This window comes from Bos indicus x Bos taurus, chromosome 9 (genome assembly GCF_003369695.1).
Source record: "Bos indicus x Bos taurus breed Angus x Brahman F1 hybrid chromosome 9, Bos_hybrid_MaternalHap_v2.0, whole genome shotgun sequence".
In the NCBI taxonomy this organism is placed as follows: domain Eukaryota; kingdom Metazoa; phylum Chordata; class Mammalia; order Artiodactyla; family Bovidae; genus Bos; species Bos indicus x Bos taurus.
The window spans coordinates 23,168,476-23,182,409 of NC_040084.1; the positions used below are offsets into that span (position 1 = coordinate 23,168,476).

Below are 13,934 nucleotides of genomic sequence, written 5' to 3' on the forward strand. Positions count from 1 at the left end.
CATACTCCTTTCCCAATTTGGAACCAGTCTGTTGTTCCATGTCCAGTTCTTACTGTGGCTTCCTGACCTGCATACAGATTTCTCAGGAGGCAGGTCAGGTGGTCTGATATTCCCATGAAGAATTTTCCACAGTTTGTTGTGATTCACACAGTCAAAGGCTTTGGCATAGTCAGTAAAGAAGAAATAAATATTTTTCTGGAACTCTCTTGCTTTTTCGATGATCCAGCAGATGTTGGCAATTTGATCTCTGGTTCCTCTGCCTTTTCTAAATCCAGCTTGAACATCTGGAAATTCATGGTTCATGTACTGTTGAAGCCTGGGCTGGAGAATTTTGAGCATTACTTTACTAGCGTGTGAGATGAGTGCAATTGTGTGGTAGTTTAAACATTTTTTGGCTTTGCCTTTCTTTGGAATTGGAATGAAAACTGACCTTTTCCAGCCCTATGGCCAACTGCTGAGTTTTCCAAATTTGCTGGCATATTGAGTGCAATACTTTCACAACATCAGCTTGTAGGATTTGAAATAGCTCAACTGGAATTCCATCACCTCCACTAGCTTTGTTCGTAGTGATGTTTCCTAAGGCCCACTTGACTTCACATTCCAGAATGTCTGGCTCTAAGTGAATGATCACACCAGCATGTTTATCTGCGTCATGAAGATCTTTTTTGTACAGTTCTTTTGTGTATTCTTGCCACCTCTTCTTAATGTCTTCTGCTTCTGTTAGGTCCATACCATTTCTGTCCTTTATTGAGCCCATCTTTGCATGAAATGTTCCCTTGGTATCTCTAATTTTCTTGAAGAGATCTCTAGTCTTTCCCATTCTATTGTTTTCCTCTATTTCTTTGCACTGATCACTGAGGACGGCTTTCTTCTCTCTCCTTGCTATTCGTTGGAACTCTGCATTCATATGGGTATATCTTTCCTTTTCTCCTTTGCCTTTCACTTCTCTTCTTCTCTCAGCTACTTGTAAGCCCTCGTCAGACAACCATTTTGCCTTTTTGCATTTCGTTTTCTTCAGGATGGTCTTGATCACTGCCTCCTATACAATGTCACAAACCTCCATCCATATTTCTTCAGGCCCTCTATCAGATTTAATCCCTTGAGTCTATTTGTCACTTCCACTGTATAATCGTAAGGGATTTGATTTAGGTCATACCTAAATGGTCTGGTGGTTTTCCCTACTTTCTTCAATTTAAGTCTGAATTTGGCAATAAGGAGTTCTTCTGAGCCATAGTCAGCTCCTGGTCTTGTTTTTGCTGACTGTGTAGAGCTTCTCCATCTTTGGCCGCAAATAATATAATCAATCTGATTTTGGTGTTGACCATCTGGTGATGTCCATGTGTAGAGTGTTCTCTTTTGTTGTTGGAAGAGGGTGTTTGCTGTGACCAGTGCGTTCTCTTGACAAACCTCTGTTAGCCTTTGCCCTGCTTCATTCTGTACTCCAAGGCCAAATTTGCCTGTTACTCCAGGTATTTCTTGACATCTTTTGCATTCTAGTCCCCTATGATGAAAAGGACATCATTTTGGGGTGTTAGTTCCAGAAGGTCTTGTAGATCTTCACACAACTGTTCAACTTCAGCTTCTTCAGCATTAATGCTCAGGGCATAGACTTGGATTACTATGATATTGAATGATTTGCCTTGGAAACGAAAAGAGATCATTCTGTCATTTTTGAGATTGCATCCAAGTACAAGGTTCATACAGGTAGGAATTAGACATCATGCTTCAAACAGCAGTCAGGAAAAGTCTACATTCTGAAAAATGGAATCAATCTCACCCCAGCAAGATGGCAGGAAGCCATTATGTTGTTCAGGTAGGAGTTTAGGATTGCTCTCTAGGAAAATGGGCTGACCTAAGCTACTTAAATTTTTGTGTCTCCTAAAAACAACAACAACAACAACAAAAAAAGGACTCCAAAACTAGGCTGCTGGCACTACACAGGAAGGGCCACCTATCCAGTAGTCTTGCACCTAAATGCTTGGCTTCCTGTCACCTTTTCATTTCTTTTTGAAAGGCAGTAGTAATACAGTTGTTAAGACCTCACACTTTGAAACCAGGTCCCTGGGGTTCAAATATTGACTTCTCCACTCACTAGCTATATAACGTCCTCAGGTTAGCATTGCTGCTTTATGGGGCTGTGAGAATCAGAACCGGAGGGAGGGAAGAAGGGTGGATGGAAAGAAGGGAGGGATGAAGGAAGGGTATGCATATATATATGGCACTTACCAGTACGTGGCACTTAATAAGGACGCTGTAAATATATTTGCGTATAGTTATTATTATTGCTGTGCTGTGCTTAGTTGTGTCCAGCTCTGCAACCCCATGGACTATAACTTGCCAGACTCCTCTGTCCATGGAATTTTGCAGGCAAGAATACTGGAGTGGGTAGCCTATCCCTTCTCCAGGGAATCTTCCTAACCCAGGAATTAAACCAGGGTCTCCTGCATTGCAGGCAAATTCTTTACCAGCTGAGTTACCTGGGAAATAGAGAGCCAAGGAATACCAGTCACATGAAGAAAGCCTCTGAAAATTAGATAAAGACCAAAACAAGTAGATAGAGAAAGTCAAAAGTAATATGCAGGTAACAGAAGAAAATGTAAAGTTCACCAGGTAAAATTATATTACATCCATGAAATAAGAGATTATAAGAAGGACTATTGCAAAAATTTTAAATTGTCTTAAATGTCAAAATTTTTTAGCAGAAGCAAAACAAAATCAGTATAAGAGAAGTGAAAGTAGATAAATATCAGATATAGAATGTAAATTTAGAGTTGTGGAAAACAGAGAAAAGGAGATTTTTAAATTAGGGAAATGATACTGGAGGTACAGTATCTTTTTGAAGAAAGAAGAAATAGAAAAAACGAGGGGAGAAAAGTAGCTAAGAAATAGTACAAGGAAATTCCCCAGAAGTAAAGGAAATGAATTTTTATAGGCACTGTGAAAAGAGATCTGTCTACATAAAGATCAGCAAGTAATGTCAGATCACCAGAGATGAAAAGGAGGTCTGATAACCTTCTAAAGAGAAAATACTGGTCATATTCAATGGATGATGATATGACTTATCATTAGCAACACTAGAACTTATGATTGGAAAGTTAGTTTCAATCTGTAGTACTTTACCCAGCCAAAGTGTCACTCAGGTGAGTTTTGACTTTGAAATGGCTCAAAAAAAATTGCAGTTGATTCACCCTTTCTCAAATACTGTAAGATGTATTTCCAGCAGAGGAGGAATAAAACAAGAAAGAAGGCAGCATGGGATCCAAGAAATAGGAGTTCCAACACAGGAAAAAAGAAAGGCTGATGGTCACAGGAGAAAAAACAAGATGATACTATATAGCAAGCCTAGAGAGTACCAAACCAGGGTAGAACAGAAAGACATCTATCAGAGATATCTCAAGAAAAAGCAGGAAGGGGAAAAGGTAGGTTAGTTATCTGATCTGATGGTTTTGAGCATGTAGTTAGAGGAGATTTACAGCTGTTGGATTCTTTGGGGATAAACTTATGGTAGAGAAGGCCAAGCAAACAAAAACAGTGTGTAGACACAAATGCACTTGTATATATGCACACACTTCTATTAAATATATTGTGACAGTCAAGCAAGATTTTTTTTGTAAAGATAGAAAAATCCAACTGAAGTCACACTGCATAAGAAAAACTATGTTTTCTTGTGTATACTATCATATTTTTAAACACATTTACATATAAAACATTGTGAATAGGCCATTGTAATACTTTTCATTGATATATATTCATTCATTTCATACATCTTCTGGTTGATATGTAATTATTCATACATCTTTTATATTTTTCATCATGATTTTAGTGAAACTTGGGGAAACATAAAATGTGCGTAAATAATTCTTCACATCATAAACCACTCTGAAATGAATGAAAGTACGCATACGTAGTTCATCACATTCAGTGTTTCTTTATGAAGATCCTTAAAAACTATTAAAGTAAAAACAATTATATTGGGGCTTCCATGCGGTCCAGTGGCTAAGACTCCGTGCTCTCAATGCAGGGGGCCTAGGTTCGATCCCTGGTTGGGAAGCTAGGTCCCACATACCACACCTGCGAGTTTGCATGCCACCAACTAAAGATCCTGCGTGCCATAACTAAGACCTGGCATGGCCAAATAAATAGAAATAAATATTGTAATAAAACAATTATTTCTTTGAAGCAGATTATCTTATTAATGTAGACTTGTTAAGATTTTTCAGTTGGAATGAATAAATGAAGATTATTTTAAAAATTAGCACACAAAAAAACAGTTTAGGAAAAACAAAAAGTCGTGCAAGAGAAGACATGTGTACTGGTAATATACAACATAACTATAAGTAAACATATGAATATTGGGTGTATATTTAAATGAAATTATGATGTAACTATGGTGGAAGGATAGGGAGAAGAGTGTAATAGAACCAAAAGTTTGTCTTCTAAAGTAGGATGTCAGTAGATAATATGTAAAATTGAAGAAAATATTCTGAAATAGGAAAAATAACAACCATGAATATTACTCAGAAATGATAGGAAAGAGTCAAGAGTTGAGCCTGGTCACTTTGGGGCATAAGTGCAAGCACACTGCTATTTTTTCTTAAAAGATACCTTGTCCTGTTTGTCTTTTTGAAACAATATACATGTATTATATTGATAAAAAATAAAATTTACCTAAAGTCATCAAGGGACATGAAAGGGCCTTTATATTAAAAGAGGCCATAAAATATTCTCTTAATTCTGTGATTTCTCTTAAAAGATTTACCTTTACCCGTACATAAGTGAATACAATGATGTGTTCTCCAGGTTATTCCTGCAGCCAGTGAAGAACAGCTCTTACTAGTAGAACTGGTTCGGTCTATCAGTGTCATGAGAGCAGAGACTGTTATACAGACTGTGAAAGATGTCTTAAAGCAGCCCCCAGCCATAGCCAAGGACAAGGTAAGCGGAGCTACCCTTTGATTTGTTTACAGTTGTGTTTCAGAGATGACCCTGGTAGGGAAGTTATTTTTTGTACAATGCATCCTTGTAAATAGATTGCAGAGATGAGAGCATGTGTTCTCACTCTGCCCTAATAAAAACAGTTACCAGTATCTACAGTGACCCGCTGGCATGATCCTCCCTGTGGCCAGTGAAGAGCAGTTCACTGCTCGTAGCGCTCCATATGTACATCTAAGGCAGTGAGTACGTGTGGGGCCAGATTCCTAGGTGAGATTTTTCTGGTCGTGTAGAGGAAAAGCACAGAAGCCAGAGCCCAAGGTCTGTTCACTTCGGTTGTTTCCTTTTTCACAGCCTCTTGCTGCTCTCTCTTTGCAATGAGGGTCTAAGTTTGTAAGCTCCTCACATTTTGCTATAACTTTAGTTCTAGTTGATGTCATTTCTTGACCATGTACAATCTGTGCTACCAAGAAGTCAGTGACAGAGTCTTTGCACTCCCAATGCGTTGTCTCTAGTTAGGCAGACCTAAAAGTCTACAAGTTAGTAAAGTTATGAACTTGTCTACTTTTTCCATTCCTTATTTCAGGAACAGTAAGAGGTTCAATTTTCTTAAAAAATATTTACCAACTGCTAACATTAGACTTTAGGCCAAGCCAAAATAGGCCTGATTACTTCCTTGAAAGAATTATTGCACATATCTGAAAATATTGCATTATTTTTTCTATTGCCTAAAGAGTGTACTACTTGTGTACAAAAATAGCCAGTGTCCTTACTAACTTTTTAACAATTTCCTTACTGTTCTGTAATCACCACTGGGGCATTTGTGATAGGATTTTAAATTTGCTTGTGAAAGCTCAATTCATTGTATTTATTTTGAGCACCTACTTATGCCAGAGACATTGGGCTAAGTGTGAAGGATATAAAATCAAATAAGAGCAAGTTCTGTACTCCTCAACTGCCACCAACCCTGTTCTCAATATACGAAGTTCTGAATTCATCAGATATTTGATTTTTCCTCATGTGGTACAAGGGGAAATTTTGAAGGGAATAGTTGGTGTCAAAACATAACAAATCAAATTGGGTAAATGAAAGTGGACATCAGTGTTATTTTCTTGTCTATTATTGATTTTTAAGGGCGGGTGCCTTCTTTTTATTATATGTTACATTCAGCACTAACTTTAGAGAATAGATTTTAGGCTATTAGGAGTTAGTTCAGATTTGGAACCAACTATACCTACCTACTGGAGAAGGCAATGGCAACCCACTCCAGTACTCTTGCCTGGAAAATCTCATGGGCAGAGGAGCCTGGTGGGCTGCAGTCCATGGGGTCACAAAGAGTCGGACACAACTGAGCGACTTCACTTTCACTTTTCACTTTCATGCCTTGGAGAAGGAAATGGCAACCCACTCCAGTGTTCTTGCCTGGAGAATCCCAGGGACGGCGGAGCCTGGTGGGCTGCCGTCTATGGGGTCACACAGAGTCGGACACGACTAAAGCGACTTAGCAGCATACCTACCTACCTATCCTAATTTAACAGAAACTTGTGGTAAAATAGATTTAAATTCCATTTTATTTAAAAAAAAAAAAAAAAAGTCAACCTAATTCTGATAGCCTGGCCAAGCATAGGCTGATTAAAATAGTGTTGATGCTTATAGAGTCAATGGATCATTTAAAAATAATGACTGGGGTGTGCTTTGTATATGGGGGTGTCGGAATTGAGAATCTTTTGATTCTTTCTAAACCATTTTCAGCTTTTTAAATAGCTTTTGTGTTTTGCCTGCTACATGGAAGAGAACTGCATGATTTGGATGACAACCTAGTGTTTGATTTTGTTTGCTTTTAATTTTTTTAATTTAAAACTGGTAAAATACAGAGTAGTTATAACTATGGAAAAGAAAAAGCAGCATTTTTCTTCACTATAAAATTGGTTTCTTTTGTTTATAGAAACATCTTTCTTTGGAAGTCTGCATGCTTCAGTTTTTCTATGCTTATATTCAAAGGTAAGATAACTGCTGTGGATCTCTCCTCACTTTATTTAGCAATGCATAAAAATTAGGAAACAAGGAAGAAGGCACCTGAATTCTTTCAAGAAGTTACTTATTTTTTTTTCCTTCTAAAACTAAAAGAACTAATACTGGAAACAGAAAAACATTGTGGAAATATTAATAAAGGCAGTTGGCCTCTTAATGACCCAGTCATGTGGATCCTACAGATATAAAGACCTAAGTACACTAAAGTACACTGGACATTAAAACACTGAATTGTAAGAAAATAGTAAACAAACAAACTACATCCTATTCTTGAAACTATGCCAGTTTCCACTGATCCATTATTTTGATATAGGTGAGAACGCAAGGTCGTCTAATCTGTTTTTTTTTTTTTAATGGAATGATATGACAATATCTTCTTGTTATGGCATTCCAGTTTTGCATTTAGCTGACATCTGAATAGAATTTCGTTGATTTGAGTTTTGATAAACTTACTCAAGAACCTTAATTTTTTCCATTTTAATCATCAAACTTGGCATCAGTTTGTGATTGATGACTAACATAAAGTTAGGTTAAACTGGTTGTGATTTAGAATAGGGACTGCCTAAAATCTAAGTTTAGGTAGAAGAGTTAGGGTTAAGGTCAAGAAGAAACAAAGAGAATCTTAATTTCTCTAGAGGTGAGAGACTGATATTCAGGATAGATTGACAGCCCTCCCTTAGATGAGATAGAGACTCATATGTGAAGGAGAAAGAGCTAATATAAGAGAGAAGTGGAGAGAATAGGGAAGGAAGTAGGTAACTGTGATGTCAATAATTAAACAAATTTATTGAGCTGCATTTTGAGAGTCAGTATGGTTAAGAACTGGTAATTCTATGGCAAAATTTCTACTGTAATAAGTTACACTGGATATTTTAAGTATGTATGCTTGGTTTTCTTTTTACATATAATAAGAGTAGAAAATAAAAGCTTTCAGAAATGTTCTATAACAGTATCACAGTCTATCAAATTTAGAAAATTTTCAGAGAAAGTAGGGAAATATGGTAAAGACTGGGAAAGTATAGGGAAAATTAAAGTTGATATTGGCTTTATCTGTGTATAGAAACTGTGTTCATCTTGCAGAATTCCAGTGCCCAATTTAGTGGATAGCTGGGCATCACTGTTGATACTTCTGAAAGATTCCATACAACTGAGCCTTCCAGCCCCAGGGCAGTTTCTTATACTTGGGTAAGCAGTTTCACTTAAAAAATATGATTTCAAATGTATAGTGTTCGTTGTCTCTGATTGCTGAATAACATGTTTTGGGTGATGGTGTGTCTCTACCTTCTGGGGGGGAGTGGGATTGTGGAGGCAACATTGTGTGTTTCTACATATGCAAAATGTGAACATGCTAATGTGAAACTGGTGCAGCAGTAGTGACTCAGCGATGAGAAAGTGTGGGATTGAAAGGGGCAGAGGTGAGCAGGATGACTGAAGGGGAGCTTCATAGTCATCGGAGTTCAGAACCCTGAACATGAAAAGTCATTCTCTGTCATGTTGCTTCCTGATCTCTGTTAATGTGCCTGATTATTTGGTAAATTCTAGTTACCCTTGACTGCAAGCACCATGATGTCTGGACAGTATCTTTTACTCTCCATTATTCTTGGTTCATAATATGTCCCCGGGAAATATTTGCTCAGTGAGTGGAGGTGGTAGGAGGGGAAAGCCTTTGTGGACCAGGGAGGGGACACTGGGCGAGGTGCCTTGTCTGCTTTGGCTGTGGTGTAGGCATAGCAGTGGGACAGTGGGTGAATGAGATGGGGATGGGAGCTGGAATGGGAAAGGAATTCGCATTTTTTTTAAGAAATTTGGTCTTGGGCAGGGGATGGGAGTGATGGCAGGTTTTGAGGAGGGATATGACCAGCAAGTTCGTAGTAGAATAGATCATAGGGGAAAGAAGATAGAACCGTTTCTAATGGGAGATAGCAAGTTTGTGTGCTGTGGATTATGGGATTGAAATAACAGGACAAGAAAAGAAGGAAAGGGGGCCAAGAAAGGACATAGAAAAGAAAAACATCAGAAAGGTAGAAGAAAAACAGGTATTTTCAGGGTTCTAGAAGCAAAGAGAAGTTAAGGCATGGTTAACCCCTTTAGAGAGATTAGGGAAGATGATGTATAAAAAGAGGGTGTATTTATTGATGATCCGAAGAGGATTGGTAATTTAGGAGAAAAGAGTTGGATGAGATAATAAGCACAGATGTTAAGGGCAAGGGTTAGAGTGAAAAAAGTTAGTGTGAAGTAGTCTTTGAGTTTGTTTGATCACGAAAAGAAAGAGAACTGACAAGGTAGCAGAAGAAAATGTGATTTGAAATGGTAAGGAAACCTGACGATGTTGAGTAGTGAACAGCAAAGACTCTGCCTGAATTCAAATCCCAACTCCTTTACTTCTTTGCTAGAAGGCCCTGCACAGGTTATATAACCTTTCCATCTGTAAAATGGAGATGATAATAGTGCCTACCTCATAAAGTTGTTACAAGGATCATTTAGAGTTAGTGTTTGTTAAATTCCTAGAATACTGCCTGGCTGATAATGACTATTATTTAAGGGGAGAGTGCTCCATAGGAGATTGTAGGGAGCGGGGGCCTCCTTGGGAGCACCAGATTCCAGAGACAGCTGGGAGGGGATGGAGACCGGGGAATGGCAGGGGTAAGAGTGGGAAAGAAGGCTGCATTTCCTCTAAAACTTTGTGACTCAGGTTGATCCTTCAACCAGCAGCAATAGAGTCGCCTGGGAGCTTGTTGGAAACGTAGACTCTCAAGCTCCAACCCAGACCACCTGAATCAGAATCTGCAGTTTAACAAGGGTCTCAAGTGATTACATTACATCCTGGAATTTGAAAAGGACTGCTTAAGACAGAAGAGGGGAATTCCCCAAAGGGAATACCCTTGTCTCCAACCTGTTTGCATTACTCCAGACATTCAATGTGCTGTTCCACTGAATGGGATGTAAACTCAACCGCATGCAAAGAACTTCAACCTTAGTCAGCCTCTGTAGCTCTGCTGGTGTTTTTTAAAAGTGTAGTTGGGTGGTTCTATATACAGACTTAGCTTCTCTGTTGTCCTGAAGGGAACCAGTGATTCTGCTTTGGCAACCAGTGGTCTAGAAAATTTTGAAGTAGAGGGAGGGTTAGGGTTAGAGGGTTCTTTGGTAAAATGGACTCGAGATTTTGGTAAATGTAGGAATGTAGTCTTACACCAGGAAGCAGAGAGGAGGTAGAAGAACAAGGATGAGAGCTGGAGGAGAGCTGGTCAGCCTGTAGAAGCTGAGTAACACTGCGAACCCTAGGAATGATCCCTAGACCCTCGTGCTGTCTTCTAAACCAGAAATCTGAAGGGGTTTATGACATTGAAGGTGTAGTGGAAAGAGCAGTGGACTCGGCATCTGCAATTCCTGGACCAAAGATAAAGATAACTAGTGTGTATGATGTTTTTATTGATGAGAGATAACTGTAAACCCTGGAAATTAGAACAGTGTTCCCATAAAGATTTCTGATTCTTCTCTTTGGATATCTAGTTCTAACTCTCATCTCTGGGACCCAGGGTACATCAGTAAACTTTTCCAAGGCTATTTTCCCATCTGTCAAGAGTAATAATACCTGCCTTACCTACCTCTAAATTGTTCTAAGGCTCATAGAAGGAATATATGGACAGCTCTTTGAATCATCACCAAATATCCTGCTAATCTCATTAAAAATTAAAACCAACTGTCAGACTTCTACCTTCTCCCCTGCAAGATTTTTCTATTTCATCACCTGTTTTTTCTTCCTTTCTCATTTCTCAGATAATGAAGTGTTATACCTCCTTCTCAATGTGTGTATCTTCTGAGTATTTAAATTAAAAGTTGGGCATTTTCACTTATACTAGAAAACTAACTCCTTTTTTAAATTGGGTGGTTTATTTTTTCTCCCAACCAGTCCACTGATCCTCTAAAAATTCCTAATTATAAAATAGAAATTTATATGATTGTTCTTCAATATCACTTTATGTGTTAGTTTGGAAATAATTATGCATATAGTTAATAAAATCAAGTTAAATATTGAGTAGAATTTTAGCAAACAATGGAAATGGATTTCTTACATTCAAGAAATCTTTTTTATCTATTATACACATAAACCATTTTTATATTAGATTGGTGGGGTTTTTTAATTTTTTGTTAATATATAAATCACAGAAAACATACAAATTATAAGTTATTACAAAGTAAAGATGTCAACTGTACAATCACAAACCTAAATTAAGAAATGAGACACCATATGTCCCCTCAAGTTCCCTCCTAATTACTGTCCTTTCCCTTCTCCTCAAGATAGTCTCTATTCTGACATATAGTGCCACAGATAAATGTTGCCTTGTTTTTGAACAACAACTCTGTTTTATGTCTACTACTTCATACAGCATATGTTTAATAAAAATTATCCATGTAATTTCATGTAGCTATAATTTGTTCATTTTCATTGCTGTTTAGTATTTCATATGAATACACCACAGTTTGTCTCTTCTATTGCTGGACATTCCGATTTTATAAATAATGCTGCGATGAACATCCTTGCACAGGTGTTTGCATGCATAGGTTTATGCATTTCACCTGAGTCATAGAATGTCCACATATACCCATATTCGTTACACATACAAAGTTAAAATTGAGACCATAAACCACTTGCTGTGAAAAATTATGTTACATCATTTTCTTTACACTAATATTTCCTGTTTGTTTTTTTTCTTTGACCCTTTAAGAGTTCTGAATGAGTTTATCATGAAAAACCCTAGTTTGGAAAATAAAAAAGACCAAAGAGACCTCCAGGTAAGTCATTCTGAATTGAGTGCTGTTGCCAAAACTCTGTTTCTCAGTGCTCTCAAATCTAAAATGGGAAGGTCAGATAAGATCATCTGTGAAGTTTCATGTGTGTGCCTGTGTACACACAGAGATATGATGGGTTCTCCTTGTTTCTTCAGGATGTGACTCATAAAATAGTGGATGCAATTGGTGCAATTGCTGGTTCTTCTTTGGAACAGACAACATGGCTGCGGCGAAATCTTGAAGTTAAGCCTTCTCCCAAAATAATGGTAGATGGAACCAATTTAGAATCTGATGTTGAAGGTATTGATCCCCCTACACTGAAGTTTGTATTTGTAGGCATCTGTCCCTTGGTGGCTCAGCTGTAAAGAATCTGCCTGCGATGCAGGAGACATAGGTTCAATCCCTGGGTCGGGAAGATCCCCTGGAGGAAGAAATGGCAACCCACTCCAGTATTCTTGCCTGGAGAATCCCACGGACAGAGAAGCCTGGCTGGCTTCATGGGGTCACAAGAGACAGACACAACTTAGCAACTGAACCACCACCACCACTCATTAAGAAATTATTGCAGCCAGCACTATAATTGCTGTAAAATCCTCCCTTTTCTTGTGTTTAACATGTAGTTTTTTTCAGTGGGAAAAAAACCTAACTATATCTTTACCTGTCTTTTTTCTTATTTAGATATGTTATCACCTGCAATGGAAACCTCAAACATAACTCCTTCTGTATATAGTGTCCATGCATTGACATTACTTTCTGAGGTAAATATTGTCAGATTTTTTCACATGAACTTTCAAGTAAACAGTTAGTAAGTAGTTCTTACAAAGGAGATTTTAATTTGAAATATTATTTTGTAGTTCAAGAAATCAGTATAAAATAAAGTTTAGACTTTGTATTCAGATTAGTAGTTTGTTAAATATTAATGACAGCAATTTAGACCTTGCTCCCTGCCATGCACTATTTTTTTTTTTTTTTTACAAGTGTACTGTTTAAAAATGAACAGTGCTTTTGTATCACAGTTTGGTAGGGAAGGGTGGAAGTGGTATAACGATGCTGGTCACTATTAAGTATTTACAGTTTACCAAACATTTGTATGGGCTTCCCTGATAGCTCAGTTGGTAAAGAATACACCTGCAGTGCAGGAGACCCTGGTTCGATTCCAGGATCTGGAAGATTCACTGGAGAAGGGATACACTACCCACTCCAGTATTCTTGGGCTTCCCTTGTGGCTGAGCTCGTAAAGAATCCACCTGCAATGTGGGAAACCTGGGTTCGATGCCTGAGTTGGGAAGATCCGCTGGAGAAGGGAAAGGCTACCCACTCCAGAATTCTGGCCTGGAGAATTCCATGGACTGTGTAGTCCACGGTGTCACAAAGAGTCAGACGTGACTTTAGCAACTTTAGACATTGCTCCCCCCATGCGCTATTTTTTAAAAGTGTACTGTTTAAAATTGAACAGTGCTTTTGTATCACAATTTGGTAGGGAAGGGTAGAAGTGATATAACGATGCTGGTCACTATTAAGTATTTACAGTTTACCAAACATTTTTATATAAATGCTCTGACATGCTCTTTTTTTATACCCTGTTATACAGACCTGCAGTTCCTTTTTGTTTCCCCTTTACAGATGTGGTTACTGGACCTTACAAAGATTAGAACAGTATGACTAAGGCAAATAGCTAGTTGACAGAGTTGCATCTCAATTCATGAGGTTGGATTTTTCCTAAATCCCCTGGTAACCCAGTCAGGGAGAGAGGTACTGAGTTTCCAGTCTTAAATTTGGTGTTTACTCCCTAATCACATTGGAAGGTTCTTAACCTCTCTTTTTCTCTTCTTCCTAGTAATATTTGCCCATATGTATATTCTTTAGTTACAATGGAAAAAAATGCAAATAGTTGCAGAAGCCATTCATGTAAAAGTGGATTTAAGGAATTTGCTTTTAGATTTTTCTAATTTTAAGGTATTCTAGATGTTCTTACAGATTGAAAACCACCTCTAGATGCTGTCAGTTTCAGCTCTCAGATTATACATTCCATTTCATTTATGTTTTTTTTAGGTTTTGGCTCATCTTTTGGATATGGTTTTCTACAGTGATGAAAAAGAACGAGTCATTCCTTTACTTGTAAATATTATGCATTATGTTGTGCCCTACCTCCGAAATCATAGGTACTACTATTATTTAAC

At 37.9% G+C, this 13,934-nt stretch overlaps 1 protein-coding gene across 7 annotated transcripts in view; it reads left to right on the top strand.

Moving 5' to 3' along the window:
- DOP1A (DOP1 leucine zipper like protein A) overlaps positions 1-13,934 on the top strand; it is a 125,697-nt gene that overhangs the window by 100,501 nt on the left and 11,262 nt on the right. For all 7 annotated transcript variants that reach the window (XM_027551006.1, XM_027551008.1, XM_027551007.1 and 4 more), the window contains 7 exons: positions 4,801-4,935; positions 6,878-6,933; positions 8,044-8,148; positions 11,691-11,757; positions 11,910-12,054; positions 12,433-12,512; positions 13,807-13,916. In XM_027551006.1, the coding sequence (XP_027406807.1) occupies positions 4,801-4,935; positions 6,878-6,933; positions 8,044-8,148; positions 11,691-11,757; positions 11,910-12,054; positions 12,433-12,512; positions 13,807-13,916 (698 nt within the window). The remainder of the gene's footprint in view (positions 1-4,800; positions 4,936-6,877; positions 6,934-8,043; positions 8,149-11,690; positions 11,758-11,909; positions 12,055-12,432; positions 12,513-13,806; positions 13,917-13,934) is intronic.